Below are 23,051 nucleotides of genomic sequence, written 5' to 3'. Positions count from 1 at the left end.
ATGTCATGATCCCAGAGTCCCAGGACTGAGCCTCACATCAGAGTCCCTGCTCAGCAGGGCATCTGTTTCTCCCTCTCCCCTTCGCCATGCTCACATGCTCTCTCCCCCAACCCATAAATAAATTGAATCCTTATATATATGCAGAACAGAGAGGATTCTAAGAACAGTGAGACCACTGTGTATGACAACTATAATGGTGGATACATACCACATATTTATCAAAACTCATAGAATATACACCATCAACAGTAAATACTAACATAAAACTATGGAGATGTAAACAAAGGTTCAGTGATTTTAACAAACCTACGATCTGGTGCAGGTGCAACATCTGGTGATGTTGACAATGGGGGAGGCTGGGCAGGCAGAGGTGGTCAGGGAATAGGGAGGTACAGGCGAACTCTTATTTTCTGCTCAATTTTGCTGTGAACTTAAAACTGCTCTTTAAAAGGGCACCTGGGGGGCGCCTGGGTGGCTCAGTGGATTAAGCCGCTGCCTTCGGCTCAGGTCATGATCTCAGGGTCCTGGGATCGAGCCCCGCATCGGGCTCTCTGCTCCGCAGGGAGCCTGCTTCCTCCTCTCTCTCTGCCTACTTGTGATCTCTCTCTCTCTCTGTCAAATAAATGAATAAAATCTTTAAAAAAAAAAAAAAAAAAAATTGTAAAAGGGCACCTGGGGGCACCTGGGTGGCTCAGTGGGTTAAGCCGCTGCCTTCGGCCCAGGTCATGATCTCAGGGTCCTGGGATCGAGTTCCACATCGGGCTCTCTGCTCAGCAGGGAGCCTGCTTCCCCCTCTCTCTCAGCCTGCCTCTCTGCCTACTTGTGATCTCTCTCTGCCCACATAAATAAATAAATAAATAAATAAATAAAAGGGCACCTGGGTGACTCAGTGGGTTAAAGCCTCTGCCTTCAGCTCAGGTCATGATCCTGGGGTCCTGGGATTTAGCCCCAAATAGGGCCCTCTGCTCAGCGGGGAGACTGCTTCCCACCGCCCCCGCCCCCCGCCTGCCTCTCTGCCTACTTGTGATCCCTGTCTGTCAAACAAATAAATAAAATCTTTAAAAAAAAAAAAAGACTGCTCTTAAAAAAATAGTCTTTTTGGGGGCGCGTGGGTGGCTCAGTGGGTTAAGCTTCGTGGAACCCGAGATGGAATTTAAAACCCTGAGATCATCATTCTGTAATGATTTAACTTGGCTAGACTGAGCCACATTCCCCAGAACTTCTTTTCCTGTGTGTTTCTGGTTTGGGCCCCAAGAGAGCTGCTGACACAGCGGGCGGAGGGTGCAGCACACGCCGCACGCAGCACGTCTGGAGCCTGCATCCACCCACCTGCTGCTTCCCCTCACTGAGACCAGGTAGGGCTGGCCTGGCAAGGCTGTTGTGGTGGCTCGTCTGAGAGCCCCACCTCCTGGGCCATGTGTGCAGTCAGCTCCAAGACCAAAGTCAGAGGCTACAGAACAGACACAACTTCCAACATGTCTCATACAGCACACCAGACATAACTACACAACATCTTTCCTTAGACAACGGCCCAGGAGGTTTGAGCACTCAACAACCAAGGCACTGAGCTGAGAACTAGAAAAGTAATTAGAAGCAAAACCAGGAACAGTCTCTGCTTTCATAAAGCTCAACTTTCTAGAGAAAATAAAAATTCACTGTTACATTAATTTACACTGTAATTTTGGTAAGTAGCAATAAGAACAGCACTGTCTCTAACAGGTGAACCTGACTACAGGAAAGTCGAGAAAACAACTCAAGAACTTCAGAAAACCGATGGCTGTTGTAACGTGTGACGGACACACAGGGTTCTTTAGACTGTTGTCTTTCTCATGAAAATCTGCAAACTCACGCAAGAAGAATCTCATGAAAAAAGTGATGCTTGAGACAAACTCTAAAGGAAGACTAGGAAGAACTAAAACAGGACAAAAAAAAAAAAAAATCCAGGCAAAGGAAAAAGAACCAGTGCCTTCTGTGGAGAAGATGCCGGGCACAGAAGCCTGACAGGCATGGCTGGAGCAAGGAAAGCCAGGGGAGATGTGCAGAGGTGAGAAAGACGAGGCTCAGGTGCACCCCTGAGATCACGGCACCAAGTTCTGTACTTAAAACCATTGAGAGCTTTAAAAGGGTGACATAATCAAATCCAACTTTTTAAACTCTAATTTTCTGACACTAAACAAATTTCAAACACATTTCTCTTTTCCCCAACAATCTCACTATCTTAAAGCTAAACGTGCACAAATACAAAAACATATCCATAAGGTTATTCCCTGCAGCAACATTTACAAAAGCAACAGAATATCAACAATCCATGTTCATCATTCAGGAAACTACGAGCACAAAAAAATGGAAAGGAGCTTATACAAAGCAATCTCCAGAATATATTAAGTAAAAAAGAAAGAACAGTGTTGAGTTCTACCGTCTATTTAAAAACGAAAAGGAAATAAAAATATGAGTCTGGGATTCTATTTGCAAAAATGAAACACTGGGAGAATAAATCAGAAATAAAACGGGGGCACGATGGGAAAGGTGCAGGGGACAGCAATGGAAGAACTATGAGCACACCTTTCTACCACAGCTCTGACCTGTCAACTACACACACATTTTATATACTAGTATTTTAAAAAGTACATTAAACAAAAATTAATGAAATCCTTAAAACCTAAAGATTTTGGGGCGCCTGGGTGGCTCAGTGGGTTAAAGCCTCTGCTTTCGGCTCAGGTCATGATCCCAGGGTCCTGGGATCGAGCCCCGCATCAGGCTCTCTGCACAGCAGGGAGCCTGCTTCCTCCTCTCTCTCTGCCTGCTTCTCTGCCTACTTGTGTTTGCTGTCTGTCAAATAAATAAAAAAAAATAAAATAAAATAAAGCCTCTGCCTTCCGCTCAGGTCGTGATCCCAGGGCCTTGGGATGGAGCCCCGCATCAGACTCTCTGCTCAGCAGTGAGTCTGCCTCCCCCTCTCTCCGCCTCCCTCTCTGCCTACCTGTGATCTCTGTCTGCCAAATAAATAAATAAAATCTTTAAAAAAAAAAAAAAAACTAAAGATTTCATACAAATAAGCCAAACTAGCAATTAAACTGGTAACATAGTCAGAAAAAAAGTATTTTTAAGTCATTTTATAAATCAGAACATCAACTGTGCATCCTTACATGGACACATTTTAAGAACTTTTAAGAACAGAAGAACTGTAATGAAATACAAACAACACTTTGTTATTGGTGTTTTCAAGTATCATTTATATACTGCAGAACAAGGATAGCAAAGTTGCAAAGAATGCAAATCTTCAATGTTACAGAAAAAAGGATAAACTCAAAGTAAAAACCCTGCAATGTTAAATGTTAAATTTAAATGGAAAATACCAATATAACATCAAATTTTATGTATTTCCCAATCTGGCAATGAGAGTAGAGACATCCCAGCAGCAATACAGACCCACTGCACCAGATTTTGGTATCTAAGTTCCAACCTCAGCAGAAGGAGCAGAAAGAACTGGCTGATCAGGAAAACACAAAGTCTTAGACATCTAGTATCAGAAAGCAAGAAAGGGTTCAAAGATGAATGGGGTGGCATCCAAGGAAAGAGATTCAGCTTAAAGGAACTGCACCATGCCCAAGTGAGGAAAAGCTGAGGAAAATGAGGACTATTTGATTAAAACACACTGAATACACAAAAATCCATGGGTCCACAGTGGTTTCAAAAGAGAAAAAAGCAAAAGAAACTCACAACAACCCAACCCTGTACACAAGAAAAAGGACATTCTGATCACTTGTCAGGACCTGTTAGTATTAAGTAAGATTAATTAATATTAGTAATTAATATTTTTAATCAATATTAAGATATATAACTAGCTAATTAAGTAAGATATATAACTAGCTAATATATAAACATACATTCACATATAAATCTATAAACATAGATTCATGTATCTAGGACTACAGAGCTCATTTAAACACAAACAGGTCCAAAAATTATACCTACGCTATAAGGATGTAACTATAAGCAAACTGAACTTATTATAAACAAATATAATCTAAGTTAAAAAAAAAAAGTTGTTCCACCTTCTTTATTTTTATTTAAGTCATTTCTACATCCATTGTGGGGCTTGAACTCATGACCCCAAGGATCAAGAGTCACATGCTCTAAGGAATAACACGGAGGACACTGGGAGATGGAGAGGAGAAGTGAGTTGGGGGAAATCAGAGGGGGAGGCGAACCATGAGAGACTATGGACTCTGAGAAACAAACTGAGGGTTTTGGAGGGGAGGGAGTAGGGGGCTGGGTGAGCCTGGTGGTGGGTACTGTGGAGGGCACATATTGCATGGAGCATTGGGTGTGGTGCATAAACGAATTTTGGAACACACACACACACAAAATTTAAATTAAATTAAATGTTTAAAAATAATAAATTAATAAAAAGAGTCACACGCTCTTCCAACTGAGCCAGCCAGGCGTCCCTGCCTTTTTTTTTTAAAAAAAAGACATTACTACACTCTAAAAATATCTACAATGGTATAAAAAATGCTTTACTAGTCTCTTTAATTACACGGTCAACATTGGCTAAAACAACATCCACATTGAATGGATCCTTCTCCCTCCACCCCTTCCGCCCCCAAAACTCAACACATTTAACATACCAGTGACTCCAGACCGATTCCCCTCGTCCCAAATGGCTTCATCCGCCACCTCCCACAGCTGGACTAGAGATCCTGCACCAGCAGATTCCTCCAGCGCACCTTTCATGCTGGTTAATGCCTTCCAAAGGCTTTGCCCACAGCAGCTGCCTTGGCGGGGTATGCAGAATTATGTAAAAGCTGCTCCCGACTTCATCCGACACAAGGCCATGTGAACTACAGGTGATGTCAGCAGTGATAACGTCATCATCACCATCATCGGTGCTCAAGGTGCACCCACCATGGAGCCTTAGAGGCTGACACTTGATGAAGTCAATGTGCTCGTCCTGCTCAACAGACAAACACACTCATACAAGTAAATGCTAACACAGGTCGATCTTTGGTTGGGATTCAAATCCAGGATGGTCTCAAACACCCTCCACGTGCCTCTGCCGCTCCTGTCCCTCCATCTGGACTTCACTGCTCTCCTGCTCTACATTCTTGACCCTGCTGGAGCACTGCCTTCTCTTCCAGATGCCCTCAGCATCGAATTCCCTCATGGCTTACATGCCTATCTTCCCTACCACTGTAAGGTCTACAACGGCAGATCTTTATGTATTATGCCCACACATGACCCATTTTAGTAAGAACTTATGGCAATTTTAAGGCCATAAGCACCCAATAAGAATTAAAATTACATTGAATACTGGCGCATAACTAAGTAAACTGTTCACCTCCACATTAACAACACCATGCTAGTAACTACAGCAAAGTTCAAAAGCAGGAAGGGAAAGAAATCAACAATGACTGGCAGTGGTGACTGCATTTCAGGACTGCCCTGAGAACCCTACAAATCCACTTAATTCTTGCAACAGCCTTGTGGGGCGCGTCTCCTCCCAGTTCACAGCTGAGAAATGGCAAGTCCACGAAGTGGGCGGGATCTTCTGTGTGGCTTTAGACCAGTCACCTGTGGGGCTGGATTTCCACCCAGACTCAACAGAGCTGAAGGCCATGCTATCTATCTCCAAGGCCAAATCCAGAGCCTACAGCCTTTTCACAACACCATAATGTCTGCCAAATCGAACAAAATACTTGGGCAAAATAACTGATTCCTTCTTCCAAGTTATTCTCATTCAAGGAATAGGGAAAGAAAACATTTAATTAAGGCATCAGTAAATATAAGTATTTATGTAGATATATATTAACTGCTCTTTCTCAGCAAATAAAAACTCTGCTAACTAAACTAAAAGATATACTCAACAGCATTGTTTTTAATCTATAAATAACCCATGTGATTAATTCTTCAGATACAGTATCTTGGCCACATATTTTTTTTTTAAGATTTTATTTATTTATTTGACAAAGATCACAAGTCGCAGAGAGGCAGGGAGGCAGGCAGAGAGAGAGATAGGAGGAAGCAGGCTCCCTGCAGAGCAGAGAGCCCGATGTGGGGCTCGATCCGAGGACCCTGGGATCATGACCTGAGCCAAAGGCAGAAGCTTTAATCCACTGAGCCACCCAGGCACCCCTGGCACGTATTTTTAATGTACCAGGAAAAAATGCTAAAAATTAAGAAGTGCAGCAAGTCAAGCTATGAATGTGTGCGCAATCAGGTGAAGTCACTGGGAAATGAAAACACTGTAATTAAATTTCTCCACTTACAATGTCAAATTAATGATTCTCAGATCTTAAGACTAAGAGTCAGATTTGAGATACTGTCCATGAGATGCACACGCACTCACAAACCACACCAACCTCCCAGTTCACAAAAAAGGTACAGGTATGTAAATTACCTAAGATGCACTTTGAGGAGAGCAATCACCAATGTTTCATTGTTACCTGGATTTCATGGGTGCTGAAGGAAAACAAAACAAAACAAAACGATATCTGCAGCCAACTATGGAAACAGTACTACAGTATTTGATGCAGTTAACTCTGACCCTAAGGGAGGACAGAACGCAGCACTGTTTCCCAAACTGAGGTGACCAAGGAACCCTTTGTTTTTCCTGTAGCATCTCTTAGAACTAGCATCACAAACACTGCCTTAAAGGGCACCTGGGTAGCTCAGATGGCTAGGCATCTGCCTTCAGCTCAAGTCACGATCTCAGGGTCCTGAAATGGAGCCCCAAAACAGGCTCCTTGCTCAGCTGAGAACCTGTTTTCCCTCTGCCTCTGCCTGCTGCTCCCCCTGCTTGTGCTCTTTCCCTGTCAAATAAATACATAAGTAAATAAATAAAAAACACTACCTTAAGCAACAGCGCTTCACATATTCCAATACTAAGTAAACACTGTTACTGTATTCTGAATTGGGAACTGAAGGTACTGAAGGCAGTACTAGCAAAATTCCTGGGACCCACCGATGTCTTTTTAAAAAATTTCTATGTTAAACATAAAGAACTAAGGAGAAGGCCTTCTCTTGCCTTACCCATTTCACAGCATCTTAACATCACTTCGCTACTCAGGATGAAAAATAAAATTCTATTTTATTTCTCGCAAGAAACTAATATCCACTATCTATAATTTTGACATAAATTGTGCGACCTTCACTTGCTATCAAGTCTAAGAATGAACGCTCTGCAAATTTCTGGCGATCATAACTTGGGGGTGTTGCCCATCAACCAAGGCTGAGGGAAGCCTCCCCCTCTCCTCTGACCCCGCCTGAAACGCCACCACCTCTGAAGGGCCTTCACGAACTCGGCCCGCTCTGGGAACACCCAAATGCAGGCTTTCCTAACAAAAGCTGTGCAGAAGGCAGTGACTGCCCTCTCCATCCACCCTTCCAGACTGCAGAGTTCCTTCCAGAAAATTCCAGCAGAAGAAAGTTACAGGTGTTCGCATTTGGGCAGGCCTGTGGTCCCCGGCTCCAAGCACGTCACAGGGCTGAGGGTGTCCTGCGCGGCCTCTTGATGGACTCGCCAACACAGCCCCACCACCCGCGAGTGCCGCCCCAACGTGCACGGAAATTCCCTGTCCAAACCCGAACCAGCCGGCGCACACACCAATACAAGCCGCTGCATCAAGAGACGCGGGGCGCCCACCTCCAGGCCGTTTCCACCGCGGGCCCCCGAAACCGGGTCCGGGGAAGCGCGCCAGCCCACCCCCGGCACTGCGCAAGCTTCCGCGCCGTGCGGCTCATCCCGGCGCCCCCGGCGCAGCGCGCTCAAGGTCACCCGGGATGAGGGGGCGCGAAGGGAAGACCCCGGCCGGGGCCGGGGCCAACCCGGGCCCGCAGGGAGGGAGGGAGCCCGGACGGCCGCCCCGCCCCGCCCCTCCCCCCACCGCCCCGCCCCCGCCCGGGGGTCCCGTCCCCCGCCCCGCCCGGCGGGTTATGCAACGATCCCGCGCCCCGCCCCCGCCGCCCCCCGCCCGCCGGCGCCCAGGCCTGCGGAACAAAGCGCGCCGGGCCCGCGACCGGGCGGGCCGGGCGGCCGCCATGTTGGCGGGGGCGGCGAACAAAGGCGCGCGGCCCGAGCCCGAGGCCCCCCGCCCCGCGGCCCGACCGGCAGGGGGCGCTGTGCAGGCGCCGCCCGCGCCCGGACAATGCGCCGCGGCCCGACCGCCACTCCCCGGGCGCCGCCGCCCGCAGCGCGCCCCGCCCGCGCCCCCTCCCTCCCGAGCGGCGCCCGCTCCCCGGCGACGCGCGGGTCTTACCTGCCGGCCGCCCAGGCCGCCGTCCGCAGCCTGCGGGCCCCGCCGTCCCGCGCCACACTCCCGCCCCGGCCCGACCGAGCCAGACGGCGCCGCCCCGCCCCCGCTCCGCTCCGCGGCCGCCGCCGCCCGCCCCCGGCCGCACGGCGCACGCGCACTGCGCCTGCCGACTGCGCCGGCCGCGCCGCCCGGCCCCGGCCCGACGGGCCGTATTGCGCAGGCGCCATAGGCAGCGGGTGGGGCCTGGAGGCCGGGCGGGGCCTGGAGGGCGGCGGGGCTCGGCCTGGAGCCCGGACCGGATCCTGCGACGCTCACCTGGAAGCGGGGCGGGGCCTGGCGTGGCAGTGGGAGGAGTCCCGGGAGCCGGGCTGGGCGCGACTCTCCCCGCGACGAGGCAGGTGGGGCGGGACGGAGCGTGGCAGGGCTCTGGCGTCTGGGTGGGGCCTGGAGGGCGGCGGGCGGGGCCTGGAGCCGCGCACCTGGCGGCAGGGAGGGCGGGACGAGATGAAGCCGGACCGGGATCGGCGGCGGGGCGGGACTTGGTGGGCAGCAGAACGGGCAGTGGCGCCACTCACCTGGCGGCCGAGGGGAATCGAGGGGACGGCGCGGGACGGGCCCCGGCGGCGGGGCAGGGCTTGGAGCTGCTCACCTGGCGGCGGGGTTGGCGGTGAACAGAACAGGGCGGGCTTGGTACCGCTCTCACCTGGCGCCGGGGCGTGCGGGACCGAGCTGGGCAGACCTGGCGCCGCTCTGGCCAGGTGGCGGCGTGGGCGGCCGGGGCGGGGCCGAGGGGCGGGGCCTGGCGCGGGTCTCACCTGCCGGGGCGGTGGGGCGGGGCCGGGCCCCAGGTGCGCGCCGGGAAGCGGCGGTGTTCGGGGCGCGGAGCCCCGGGGCCGGAAGTCAGGCATCCCGGGAAGTTTCGTTTTCGCGCGGCGGGAGGGCTTCCGCGGGCTGCGCGGCCCCCCTCATGCTGGCGCCGCTCCGCCAGACGTCCTGCCGCGCGCGCCGCGGGGGCGGGGGAGGCCGGGGCGGCGGTGGGGACGCCGGCTCAGCCAGCCGCGGCGGCCTCGCCGCAGCCCACAAGCCAGTCTCCCGCGCTGGCCGGCTTCCCGCGCGCGGACCCGCCGCCGCACTGCGCCGCCGCCGCCCGGCGCCCCCGTCTGCGCGGACCCGGCCTCGCCCACCCGCGTGTGACCTTGGGAGCCCGGCGCCCACCGCCCGCGAGAGAGGTGGACCAGCTCTCCTTCGAGATCGGGAGCTAGGCCTTCCCACGGTCACGCGTGAACCCGTGGACTCGCTGCGCCCAAGATGCCCCTTGAGTGTGTTGGTTGTTCGCGGGAGGAAGGGGGAGAGGAAGGCGGCGAGGACACTTGACTCCCGCTGAGTTGAGAGCAGGACCTTAGGGTTGAATCTAAGCCCCGCAGCCCAGCCGGGAGCTCTACGCGCGCCGCCCGCACCCCGGGGCCAGGAACGTTCCTGCCCGGTCCCCGCAGCCCGGCGTCCTCCCGCAGGGCGCGGGGCCGTTGTGGTTCCTCGAGTGCAGTCGCACGGCCGTGTCGTGGGAAAGCGCCTCACCCGGCGTTGTCAGGTCGCAGGACGGGGCCTGGAGAGCGCTGGAGGCTCTGGCCTGGCGCGCAGCGGGTAGTTAGCGAGCTCCGCGGGATCTGCCTGGCGCCTTTTCCGTTTCTCCCAGATACGACTGTGCGTGCCTGGTCTGGCAATCAAAGCTCGTCTCGGGTGGCACACGTGGCATGCGCGGGGACCTCACAGGCCTACTGGAGAGCCCATTAGACACACATAGGAGTGTGGCCCTGCAGTCAGCAGTGAAGAAGCACTGCGAAGTCGTTGCTTCGGTTTGTGTTTAACGTTTTTGGCGTGGACGGTAATGGAGCAGACCAGGAGGCGGGGGGATGGGCAACAGGCAGATGTCAAGGAGGCAGCTGGTCAGTGCTGTCCCTTCCGTGCCTCCACCTTGCCACTGTGGGTATTTGAGGCTGAGTAATTCTTTCTTGAGGGGGATGTTTGGCAGCATCGTTGGCCTCTACCCACTTGATGCCGGTAGCACGCACCTTCTCCAACATTATGACGGTCAAAATGGTCTCCAGACAAAGCCAAATGCGTTTTCCCACCCCAGTCCCTCCTGGAGACGCCCGGGGTTTAAATTTTGCCTCTGCTGATGACCACTGGGAGCTGTCAACAATGCATGGGCAGGGAGGTGAGCCATGTGGGAAAAGGCCACCCTCCCAAGCCGGCAACCACCAAGTCCTTCTACCAGAAGTATCTCACCCACCCTCCCCAGAGAAGCTTTGCTCTTTAGCATGCTGAATGTCAAAAATAGGCTTGTACATCAGCCATGTAAATCTGCAAAAGATTTTTTAAATGAATCTATTTACAGGGGAAAAAAATCAGACAAATCCATTGAGAGACATTGTGCAAAAAAGCTCCACTGGACTTTTCAAAAAGTCAGTATCAAACCAAACCAGAAAAGCTAGGGGATCGGGGCCAGACTAAGAGACCACAACCAAGTCCTTCACATGACCCTCAATCCTACACCACTGTGAAGGAAAGAAGCTATAAAGAGATTTGGGGGACAGCTGGAGGACTTTTTTATACGAAATGTATTTCAAACTGCTGCCGAATTACCATTAAATGTTTTAGTGTGATGATGTCTGTCACATTGCCCTTGTTCTTAGGAGATATAAGTGGAGATTCTTGGTGGCCACAACTTACTTTCAAATGGTTCAGAAACAGATGTATTTTACGTAGAGATAAAGCAGATGTAACAAAACATTAACAATTGGTGCATTTAAATAATGTGTGTGTGTGTGTTCACTGTCCAGTTCAACTTCTCTGGAAAACTGAAATTTTTCAAAATAATGAATTGGAAAAGTGGAGCCGCACTTAGGTCAAGAATCTCTAGGATGGGAGGCTCAGGGAGCACCCTGCCACCTTCCAACTTGCTAACCAAGCATTACCAGAAACTTAAAAGTTACAGCTTTGTTTGTTTTGTTTTTTAATAGTTTCTCAACCACACTTGACTTCTGGAGATAGGTCAGATGAGCCTACATGTATCTTTTCTCCTGCAGCAATTTTGTTGCTGGTAAATACAGATTGGCATGTTAATAGTTCCAGCCTCTACTAGGCCTATGTCTGTCTGTCTGTCTGTCTGTCTGTCTCTTTCTCTCTCTCTCTCTTTTTAAGATTTTATTTATGTACTTGGGAAAGAAAGATCTAGGGAGCATGGCGGGGGTGGAGGAGGGGGATCGGCAAAGGGAGAGGGAATGAGAGAATCTTAAGCAGGCTCCACATCCATCACAGAACAGAGCCTAACACAGGGCTCCATCCCACTGAGATAAGGACCTGAGCCAAAACCAAGACTCAGACACTTAATCAACTGAGCCACCCAGGCCCCCTAAGGCTATGTCTCTTAATGCTGGGTCCCTGGGCTCCTACTTGGGGAGAGCAAATTTCTGCCCCAGAGATTAATAAATCTGTGATATGGGAGTGGGGTGAGTTTAGACCAACAGCAAACCTTGGTGTATTGGTATACTTACCCCACTGACCTTGTTGTGTTAGTTAGAAACCAAACTTAAGCCTTTTCAAGTTTGTTTAAGTTTGTTGTTTTGTTTTGTTTTTTTAATTATTTGGCAGAGATCACAAGTAGGCAGAGAGGCAGGCGGGGTGGAGGGGGCAGAGTGGGGTGCAGGCTGCCAGCTCCCAGCTGAGCAGAGAGTGCGGGGCTTGATCCCAGGACCGGGATCATGACCTGAGCCGAAGGTAGAGGGTTAACCCACTGAGCCACCAAGGTGCCCCTCAAATTATACTTATTATAAAATAATCCAGTTGTTGAACACAGCAAAAAGTATTCAATATGTATCGTATACATTGTTCACAAGGATAATTGTATTAGTTTAGCCTCTAGGTGATGAGTTTGATGAGCTACCCATCTTTTTGTAGATAGGGAGGCTCTCTCCCTATTGGCTAGCTGCATCATCCTCCAGTTGGCCCAGGACCCCGGGACCCCCCAGGCAGTGGGAGCAAAAGCCGTTGAACTGAGAACACTTGGGCTTCTTTCCTGCCTAATATGTTGGTCCTTATGATTGGAGTTCAGGCTGGCCCATCCACTCCCACCTGTGGCTCCAGATTTCTGGCTGTGCTAATGAGGCATCCCTAGCATATGAGTCCTGATTAGATGGCGGCCCTGCCAGGACAGGGCATCTATTCTGTGCTGGTGCTGATAGGGCACTGGGATTCATCTGCCACTGAAAGCTGTCTTGATGCACACTATGCAGAAGGATGCATGAGGTCTAACACTGTCATCTGATGCGGGGTGACCAGAGCTTGCTTGCATGGTCGACAATAGGGCCAGAAATGGGGAGAGGGGGAAGGAAAGCTCAGGAAGGGGCAGGGTCACCTCTGCCTGGAACTTCTCCAGGTATATACCCCGCTCAGGGCCCCTGAAGGCTGGATTCTCCAAGCCTCTTCTCACCCTCCTGTCAGTTGATCTCTTGCAAGACCCTTTCTTTCCATTCTCTGTTGTATGTCCACTGCCGGGACTAGAGCAGAGTGAGCAAGGGGTTCACTGAGGATCCTGCACACCATTTGTGGTCTACAGATGGCTTCCCAGGTTTGCTGTACAATTTCAGTCCAGATGCTACTCTTCTAGGGGAAGTAATCCTTCAGGAAAAAAACAGCCTAATGCTAATGCAGGCTCTGGAGGGCCACACAGTCCCAGGCCTAGACCCTGGCCACTGACCCCTTTCCCCACACCCAGGGTCCTCCAGGGTCCACCTCAACTGGGAGGGTGTAAATCCCCTCTTTTCACTCTGATTGAAGGGGCCTGGCCACCTGGCTTCCCAGGAAGCCTCAGACCAGGTAGATCCTACACAGAAGCTGCTTTTAAAGCGGAAGGGAGGCAGCCTGTCATAATCCCCTCACCCTGGAAGTCTGGCAGCAGTGGGACAAGAAGGGCCAGAGGACCATTCCCCTTAGGAATCCTGTCTCTCCACAGGCATTGTTGGCTTGAAAACTTGCTCCTGAAACTTCAGTGAAATCACAAATTCGAGCGCCTGCCCCTGCCAGCTTCTCTTGGGCCATCAAAACTATTGAGCGCCCTGCCAATAAGAGAGCCCCGAGAGCCTTTCCAGCCCCTTAACAAATGCTTAACAAATGTTGAACAGCCCAGGCACTGTATTAGCCTCTGGAGGGGACACTACGTCCATGGCCACAATAACATTTACACTTCGTGGAGGGAACGTCACATGGTGTGAAGGAAGTGTTTGCAGAAAGAATGGCTCCAAGAGAAATGGCAGGAGCTGAGTTCAGCCATCTGGTCAACCGGCAACTTCCTCTCCTGGTTCACTCCTGGGCCCCTCCAGGTCGTTCTCTGCACAGTGGGCAAATAAACGTGCTCAAATGTCTCCTGAGAAGCCTGCCATGACCACCTGCACATGTCGATTGTTCTCTGGTCTCTGTGACGTACGTGCTTGTGGGTCTCTCTTCAGAGCACTGATTCTCCTTTGCAGTCACATAGAATGTTGATTCGTTTATGTGTACATTGCCCGTCTGCCACCCCGTTATGAAATCCAGTTGGCAGAGACAAGATCTGTCCTTACCAGTATACCTCCTGAAGGAAAGTAAGGACTCAGCAACTGTTGATTATAGATGAACGTATGACTTGTTCTGGGAATACTGGATCATGTGGATTTATCAGGACGTAGGGCTTGTGAAGGGATTCAAATGCCAGGACACCAGGCAATTTAAATTCTCATTACCTACTCTTACAGGATTATATCAAGAATCAAAATAAATTCTGGACAGCCCTGTACACGCAGAAGGGAGTTTCACCATCCAGGAAGGCACGGCTAAAGATGTTCGGTGGGGTTTGTGGGGCGGCTGTTGAATCGATCTGGTCCTATCTGGAGGAGAATTTTTGAGAATTATGAACTACAGGAGACTGAAGAAGGCTATGGTAATGATGTTGGGGGACAGCTTTGAGCTGAATGGAATGCTCATGGAAAGGATGATATAACTTCCAGACACCAAGCACACTGGACACTGGATGGTAGGGGTTTACGGCTTTATTGGATGGCACAATGTCAGGTTGAGAGGGAGGAAATTCTCATCATTTAGAAAAAAAAAAAACCTGAAGAATTTTAATTAAATGTTATGAGGACAATAAAATTATGCTGATTCCTCTCAATAGATTAGTTTTTCCTGTGTTTGACCTTTATATAAATGGAATGAAACAATGACACGCCTGCCCATCACATACTCCTTCAATATCATATACATGTGCCAGGGACTCTGTGCACAAACCGGAAGACAGCTGCTGTAGGCGACACCCCTCGAAGTGGGCGCTGTGGACGACGTATGTGTGTTATCTGATAAAACACCTATGCAGTGAGAGAATCTCAGATGTCTGCCAACTTATTAGGTGAACAAACCATACCCGTGGTAGTTTACACTTGCATTTCTCTCATCATAAGAGAAACTTGTCTCTTTTCATATGTTTAAAAGTCACTTGGTCCTAGGGAATCCACTATAAACTATTAGAAGTCACAAATGAATCTATCAAGGTTGCAGAATATAAGATCAATATACAGAAATCAATTGTGGTTTTAAAGGATAGTAGAAATGAGCAAACTAAAAGTGAGATTGAGGAAACCATTCCTACAACATGGATGGACCTAGAGGGTATTATAATAAGTCAAAGAAAAATGCCGTATGATTTCATTTATATGTGGGATCTAAAAAACTAAATGGGTGCCTGGGTGGCTCAGTGGGTGACCTCTGCCTTTTCAGGTCATGGTCTCAGGGTCCAGGGATCCAGCCCCCCATCGGGCTCTCTGCTCAGTGGGGAGCCTGCTTCCCCCTCTCACTGCCTGCCTCTCTGCCTACTTGTGATCTCTATCAAATAAATAAAAAAAAAACTTAAAAAAATAAAAATAAAAAAACAAAAAGCAGAAACAGACCCGTGAAGACAGAGCAAACTGACAGTCCCAGGAAGGGAGAGGGTGGGGGATGGGCAAAGTGGGAGAGGGGGGCGGGAGGTCCCGGCTCCCAGAGAGGGGGGATGACTGTCTCGGGAATACGAGGCACAGCCTGGGGAGCAGTCTGTGGCGCTGGGACAGAGTCGCACGGTGACGGCAGCTGGACTTGTGGGAGAGCAGTGGAATGCGTTGACTCGGGTCGCTGTGCTGCACGCCGGACATCATGCAACATTGCGTGTCAAGTACATGTTACTTTTTAAAAATGGGGAAAAAATTTAATTAAAAAGAAATCCCTTCTATAATAGATTTCAGGGGTGCCTGGGTGGCTCAGTGGGTTAAAGCCTCTGCCTTCCGCTCAGGTCATGGTCTCATGATCTCAGGAGCCCGCATCCCGCATCGGGCTCTCTGATCAGCGGGGAGCCTCCTTCCTCCTCTCTCTCTGCCTCTCTGCCTACTTGTGATCTCTGTCAAATAAATAAATAAATCTTTTAAAAAAAAAGATTTCAAAAGAATAAAACAGGAATAAAATTAATAAAAGAAGTGCAAAGTTCATACAATGAAAACCTCCAAACAGTGTTGAAAAGAACGAACTGAGTCATAGACCAAAAGACTCCATGCTTACAGGTGACAGGACCTCCCAGATGGCTCTTAGGGTTCAGGGCAATCCCTCTCAAAATCCCAGCTGATTTTTTTTTTTTTTTCAAAAATTGACAGGCTGATCCTCAAATTTGTGTACAAATGTAAGGGATCCAGGATAGCCAAAGCAATATTGAAAAAGAAGAGTAAAGCGTGAGGAAACACACTTCTCGATTGTTGAACCTCCCTAAGGAACAGAGAGGTGGGACTGCCATAGGACCAGAGCTGCAGGTCGAGGCACGAAAACGCCCAGAAATAAACACTCATATTTACAATCAATCGATTTTCCACAGGGAAATCAATTGATTTTCCAAGACAGTGTAATGGGATGCCAGTCTTTTCAACAAATGGTGCTGGGAGAAGTGTATATCCGTATGTTAAAAAATGAGGTTGGAACCCCCTCCCCCACTTCACACTGTGTGTTAAGTATTGACACAAAATGTGTCAAACACCTAAATGTAAGAACTATAGAGTGCTAGGAGACAATACAGATGTAAATCTTTGTGACCTTGGGTTAGAACAGTGGTTTCTTGGGCACCTGGGTGGCTCAGTGGGTTAAGCCTCTGCCTTCAGCTCAGGTCATGGTCTCGGGGTCCTGGGATCGAGCCCCGCATCGGGCTCTCTGCTCAGCAGGGAGCCTGCTTCCCCCTCTCTCTCTGCCTGCCTCTCTGCCAACTTGTGATCTCTGTCAAATAAATAAATAAAATCTTAAAAAAAAAAAAAAGGACAGTGGTTTCTTAAATACAACCCCTAGAACATGAACAGTCAACGGAAAAATAGGTAAACTGTTGATCACCAAAATTAAAACTTGAGCTCTAAAGTGTAAGGACCTTATTTTAGCCAGGACACTTCCTTCCAGGTTAAACAATAACTTTGTTGTTTAACCCTTAAACTGTCTCTGCCCCCCTCCCCCCAGGGGACTTACTCAAAAACAAGTCCTGGAAACCAGTCCCAGGTAACAAGCCCAAATACAAGGGTGGGTCAGGCCAGGTGGAGACATCCGATCAGTGGTGGGGGATGTATACTGTCTCTCTAGTTACCAAGAAGTATGGGCCATGCCCTTTGGGGCTTTTTGGGTGCCAATCCTGACCAAGGTGATAGACTAATTCAAATATCTACTTGGGTAAATTGTAATTCAGTTGGTCACCTAGCATGACTGTGCAGCCTTCTCTGTGTGTTATAATTTCATTGGCCACCTGTGCGTGGCCAGGCCCAAGCGCCTGGCCTTTGCCCTTAAAAGCTAGTCTGTAAAGCACAGAAAGGTTGCCCTCCCTGTAAGAGGTGTGACCTTGTCCGGTCAGTATGATTCTTGATGCTTGGCACAAAATAAAGCTTTGCTTGACCTTCGCTTTGTATGCTTCTCGGTCCTTTAATCATGGACCCATTACTGGGCGACCTAACACAAAGATGCCATCAAAAATATGTAAAGGGGGACACCTGGGTGCCTCAAATGGTTGGGAATCTGCCTTCAGCTCAGGTCTCAGTCGCGGGGTCAGGGAATTGAGCCCCACATCGGGCTTTGTGATCAGCTGGGAATTTGCTTCTCCCTCTCCCTTACCACCCCCCATCTTGCTCTCTTTCTCTCTCTCAAAGAAATGAATAAAACCTTTAAAAAGTATGTAAAGAAAACCCACAGAGGGACACCTGGGTGGCTCAGTGGGTTAAGCCTCTGCCTTCAGCTCAGGTCATGATCGCAGGGTCCTGGGATAGAGACCTGCATGGGTCTCTCTGCTCAGCGGGGAGCCTGCTTCCCCCTCTCTCTCTGCCTGCCTCTCTGCCTACTTGTGATCTCTCTCTGTCAAATAAATAAATTCTTAAAAAAAAAAAGAAAAGAAAAGAAAGGAAAACCCACACAATGGGAGAAAATATCTGAAAATCACCTTTTGAGAAAGGACTTATGTACAGAACAACATAAAGAACAATAAAAAAACAACAAACAATTAAGAAGGGGCCTTGGGTCCGAATAGATAGTTCTCCCAAAATGAAAAGCAGATGGCCAATAAGCCCTGGAGAAGACATCGGATGTCATCAACTGTCAAAAGGGCCACAGAGGGTATATTTCTATTTATACAAATGCCCAGAATAGTCAAATCCGTGGAGGCAGGAAGACGAGCTTTGAATGGGTGGGCTGTCTGCTGTGTGTTCTCTCTCAAAACAAGCTGCTACATAAAGGAATAAGACAGAAAAATGTCACTGATGGCTGTGGTCTTGTGAATTGTCTGTGGCCTCGGTCTACCCTTTTACTTGGGTTTTTGTTTTATTTTTCTCCTTTGTTTATAGGAACTCTTTGCACATTGAGGAATATTAGTCCTTACTCACATGCTGGCAAAATTTTTACCCGATTTCTCGTTGGGCTTCTTATTTCATTTCTGGTGGTTTTGTTTTTTGGTTTTTGTTTTGTTTGTTTTGTTTTTCCTGCAAAGGTTTAAAAACTTTGTACAAGTGGATTTGGTGCTGTTATGTTGCCTCTTCATGTTTTTTACCATGTTTGGAAAGACCTTCCCTATAATGAAATAATGCTTTTTTTCCTCTCACAGTCAGAAACTTTTCTTTTTCGGGTTCTTTAGGACGTTAGAATGATACGATATAACTTTAAGCACTAGAAAAGATTAATTTTGACTTTGTCTATAAACATTTCCCCATGTTTTCAATGTGACTTTCATCGTCAAATACCCAAAACCATTTACATTCATCCTCTATCATGTTTAAATGTTAGTCTGTATCATTCCGAGATGACTACCCTGGAAATCCAAAACACGCTTTCCTGAGGGTCACAAGCATGTGTGTGTGTGTGTGTGTTTAGAAACAGAGCCCAGCACTCTCTTCCCCTAGCCCTATTCGCCTCCAAAGCTTTCTTTGATTTGAAAAATGGGAATAATTAACATACAATGGGAGAGATTAACTATGTGAAGCCCCAGTGCTTGCAAACAATGGCCCTGAGTGACAGGTTACTTTCACACCTTCCAGCCCAGCTGCTGACTTCAGTTTGGGTGTGTGAGGTTCGTGCCCACCAAGGGTGCTCCTGGTCCTCGCCATGCCTCTCCCTGCTGTGAGGGTGACTTAGGCTGAGCGAAGTCTGCGCGCCCGCGGCGGTGAGGACCTGCGTTCCAGCAGACAGGACCGGTGCAGGGTCGTCCCCGTCATGCAGCCCGCGGCCAGAACAAGGACGGACCTACACAGCCCGGGGCCGCAGGGCTCCTGTGCCAAGATCTGTGCCAAGTCCTCCTGGGCCCTTTCCTGGCATCAGCAGACTCTGGGCCTGGGAGAAGGAGAGCTTCTTGATCTGGGGAGGGCAGGGCTGACCTCCTTTTCTCCCCCCAACATTCCCAAATCTGAGTGTCCTTAGGAAATGGAGTTTGAGCCTCAAACCTGACTCCTAGGCTTCCATTTCTGTCTCAAACTACACCCTCTACCCTGAGACCTCCGAAGCCTACTTTGCCCTCCAAAAGGCAAGAATTTTGTTCTCTTCAGCTCTTCTGACACCCCTCCATCGAGGCAGGGGCGTGCGCATGCTCTAAACAGGTGAATTTCAAACATGTGTGATGGGGCCGCTTGAAGCCCCACACATCCCCACGTGCAAGTGTGCTTCACGGGAGTGTCTGTACACACTGCTGCACAGCAGTACGGGAGAGACGGGGCGCCTGGCGTCTCAGTGGGTTAAACCTCTGCTTTGGCTCAGGTCATGATCCCAGGGCCCCAGGATCCACCCCCCTCATCGGGCTCCCTGCTCACCGGTGAGTCTGCTGCTCCCTCAGCCTGCTGCTCCCCCTGCTTGTGCTCTGTCTCTCCCTCTCTAACAAATACATAAATAATATCTTTTTTTTTATCTTTTTTTTTTAAAGATTTTATTTATTTATTTGACAGAGAGAGAGATCACAAGTAGGCAGAGAGGCAGGCAGAGAGAGAGGAGGAAGCAGGCTCCCTGCAGAGCAGAGAGCCCGATGCGGGGCTCGATCCCAGGACCCTGAGATCATGACCTGAGCCGAAAGCAGCGGCTTAATCCACTGAGCCACCCAGGCGCCCCACATAAATAATATCTTTAAGGAAAGAAAAGAAAGACACGAGGAATGCCAGGGAGGTGTGTACAAGGAGCTCCCTCCACAGCTCAGGGACCACTCCTGCTAAGCTCCAGAGTACTTCTGTCTTCAAAGCACAGTGTGGGATATCCCTAACAGAGGCTCCCCATACTCAAGCTACTTTGTGGGGCAATCTTTGTTTTTTAAATCAGTATTTACTTTACCAAAGGGATGAATACGAAGTTATGAATTTTAAAAATGTCAAAACCAGGACGCCTGGGTGACTCAGTGGGTTAAAGCCTCTGCCTTTGGCTCAGGTCATGATCTCAGGGTCCTGGGATCGAGCCCCACATCCCTGCTGAACAGAGAGCCTGCTTCCCCCTTCTCTGCCTACTTGTGATCTCTGTCAAAGAAAGAACAAAATCTTTTTAAAAAAATGTCAAAACCTAGTTCTCCAACTTAAACTTATAATTCTTACTACTCCCGATGTCTAACAAACATTTGCATCCATTTTAAGGAAGGGCTTTGAGACAAAGTTGAAGTTCCCTCAAGCATTTCGCAAAATACTAGATTTCCTCTGTAAGAGCTTTCGTTGTGTAATAAATGAACAAAAACGTTCCCGAGTGGTTAGCAACCGTCACAAATTCATACATTGCAGGCGCTTCCAAGTGTAATAATGTTTATGAAGAGAAAGATTTCCTTTTAAAATTAAAAAAAAAAAGTCCGTTCAGTTATTTACATGCTTTAAATTGAAATCATGAGACTGTTGTGCCCCAAATCCTTAAACTTTTTAAAAATACTTAAAATACCAGGTACGCCAGAGAATACTAACACTGGGTTCACTTTGTGCCCTTGGGCGCACCCACGTTAAATCTCGCTGGAGTAAAGTGCGCTCGCCCAGCAGGCCGCGGAGCGGGGCCAGAACACCCTTCTGGAGCAGTGCTGATCCCTCAGCTCCAGAAACCCGTTTGACCCTCCTCAAAACGGGGGAAACATTTCTGAACAAAGGGCCGCCCAGCCCACGTTTGCAGGACTCAGGTTAGGCGTTATCCGTACTGCTCTCAAGCCTGCCCTGAAGACAGTGGCAGACCTTTTCTGCATTTGGCGTTTTTGCCTTTTGTGCCTGTAAGATATTTAAATGACATTTCTTGGGTTTTGTACTTCCCGAGGCCCTTACTCTGCACCTGCAAATTCTACGGTCTCTTGAAGGAGTTCCAGACTCGCCACCCAGAAATATGCCTCTTTGGTATATTGTTTTGAGCCAAGGCTCTTGAAAAGAGTAAATGCCGGGAGAAGCTTTTTCTGAACAGGGGTCTGCCCCCAGGACTCCGTGCACAGAGCAGCTCAGCAGGGGTCTGCCCCCAGGGCTCCGTGCACGGCGGAAGACCGGAACTGAGGAGACTAGAAGCCACCAGCGACCACACCCAGACTTTGTCCCAAACTGTTGATAAAGAACAAAAATGGAGCCTAGTAAGCTTGCAGATCTACTTGGCTTTCTCTTGAGCTTCTGGCTGGCCAGGGCGGAAGGCCACACAGCAGGTGGGGGTCTCCCACAAGCTCTAGGGCAGAGCAATTAGCAAAAGGGAGAAAGGGCTGTTCCAGAGAAGGTCACCTTCCCTGCGCGCGCGGGGGGGGGGGGGGGGGGGGGAGGCAGGAGTCTTACAGCGCAGACCCCCCTCACCTTTCCCCTGGGGGTGGCGTGCGCCCCGGTAGCGGATCTCCTCACTGCTGCCCCGAAGAGCGTTCCTGCCTGGCTGGTCAAGACTGCCTTTAGGCGAGCTGGAACCTGCAGTTGGTCGGGTGTTAAGCCGTGGTTTAGGGACACCGTCCTGGCGGTGGTTGTTTTATTTTGTTCCTAAGCCTTTCTTCCAAGGGTCCCATCATCCTTCCTTCCCCTAAGAGGCCCCCTCCCCTGCCCCTATCAGGATGTACAGAAGCTCTCACATCCCACTGCCTTTGGGACACTCACTTTTACCCCGTGACACCCATTCACGCAATATTAAAATCTAACAAATGTTAGATTTGTAAATGTATGTCTTCTGTTCTGCGTCCCAGCCGCCATCAGACTGTTTCACAGACCGGGGCCTGGAGCCTGGCGCAGGTGAAGGTCTTGCCTCCCCCACCACCCCCTGCTTCCCTGCCACTTGCCGAGCGAGCACACCTTCCCAGTCTGGAGAGAGGCAGGTGCAGGGAGCCCAGAAGGTGCCACAGGGGTTCAGATGCACCTCGGTGGCCCCGGGGAAAACGGGCAGGCCCTCCAGGCCCAGGGTCCCCTCCCCACCTACCCTGGGCACCCCACCATGTTGACCTGCCTGCGTCCAACGCGCTGGTGTTTGCCCCATGCTGGGAGATTTTCCCTCATCCCTCGCTTTAAGCAATGTTACTACAATACGACTTGGAGTCATTTTCTCCATGTTCCTTCTGCTGGGGGTTGTTGAGTTTTGGGTTTTGTTCTTGTTTGAGCTCTGGTTTTATAGGATTCGCTCCCCCCCACCCCCCCGCCCCGTACTGCCGGGCTCACATCACCACATTACTGGGCAGCTTTTGTGACCCGCAGCCCAGTGCTGTGGTCACAGTTTGGACAGTTTTGCTCTGTCCTCAATGTTCTCCCACGTTGTCTAAGTTGCCATGAATCCCATCCAGTGCAGTTTTCAAGCTAGATGTTGTGTTTTCATTTCTGGAAGGTCTTTCTGTTTGGGTCCCTTTTTCTAGATCTCTGGCGGGCCTTCCTGCACCTCTGGAGTGTGGTCCTCAGAGCTGCTGTAACGTCAAGGTCCCTGGTTCCAGCACTGGTGGCCTCCTGCACCCGTCTCTACGGATGTGATGGGGAGCAGGAGGCTGGCTGAGGACAGAGCAAAAGCTGGCACCTTGCACCCCCTCTCCACCCGCTCCCCTCCGTAATATGTGTGACTTTCCTCAGGCACCCCTGACCGCCATAAGCGAGAAACAAATAGTTCCCCTTGGTTTACAAATGTCCTAGAGATCTACAAAGAAGTTACCTTGTGCTATTGATAATTTCCAGAGGCAAATAACTCAGTTCCTCAAGCCCTCCTCTCCATACACAAAACTGAAGGAGGCTGAGGTAGAAGGAAATTTCTCTTCCGAACCTATTTGATAGCAGAAATGTGACATTCCACCAGGAATGTCCCAAC

The 23,051-nt window shown here is 49.7% G+C and overlaps 1 protein-coding gene and 1 long non-coding RNA gene across 6 annotated transcripts in view; one reads left to right on the top strand and one right to left on the bottom strand.

Moving 5' to 3' along the window:
- Positions 1-9,029, bottom strand: part of SPIN1 (spindlin 1) — a 76,774-nt gene extending 67,745 nt beyond the window's left edge. For 2 of the 4 annotated variants that reach the window (XM_046021969.1, XM_046021972.1), the window contains exon 1: positions 8,905-9,029. Coding sequence is in view for 1 of the 4 variants with exons in the window: in XM_046021967.1 (XP_045877923.1) it covers positions 8,259-8,482 (224 nt within the window). In the remaining 3 variants the exon portion in view is untranslated. Of the gene's footprint in view, positions 1-8,258; positions 8,504-8,904 lie in introns of those variants that run through there. The other 2 variants (XM_046021967.1, XM_046021968.1) reach the window with 2 other exon arrangements.
- Positions 8,527-14,985, top strand: LOC123952677. 2 transcript variants are annotated; one of them, XR_006820690.1, is made up of 4 exons: positions 8,527-8,653; positions 9,949-10,108; positions 11,276-11,355; positions 14,042-14,985. It is a non-coding gene; the product is annotated as an uncharacterized LOC123952677 (long non-coding RNA). The 2 variants fall into 2 exon arrangements; XR_006820689.1 differs by lacking the exon at positions 8,527-8,653 and having other exon boundaries at positions 9,207-10,108.
- Positions 14,986-23,051: the final 8,066 nt, after the last annotated feature.

This window comes from Meles meles, chromosome 11 (genome assembly GCF_922984935.1).
Source record: "Meles meles chromosome 11, mMelMel3.1 paternal haplotype, whole genome shotgun sequence".
NCBI classification, from domain to species: Eukaryota; Metazoa; Chordata; class Mammalia; order Carnivora; family Mustelidae; genus Meles; species Meles meles.
Note: the sequence above shows the minus strand (reverse complement) of the source record. Positions and strands in the feature narration are given on the sequence as shown.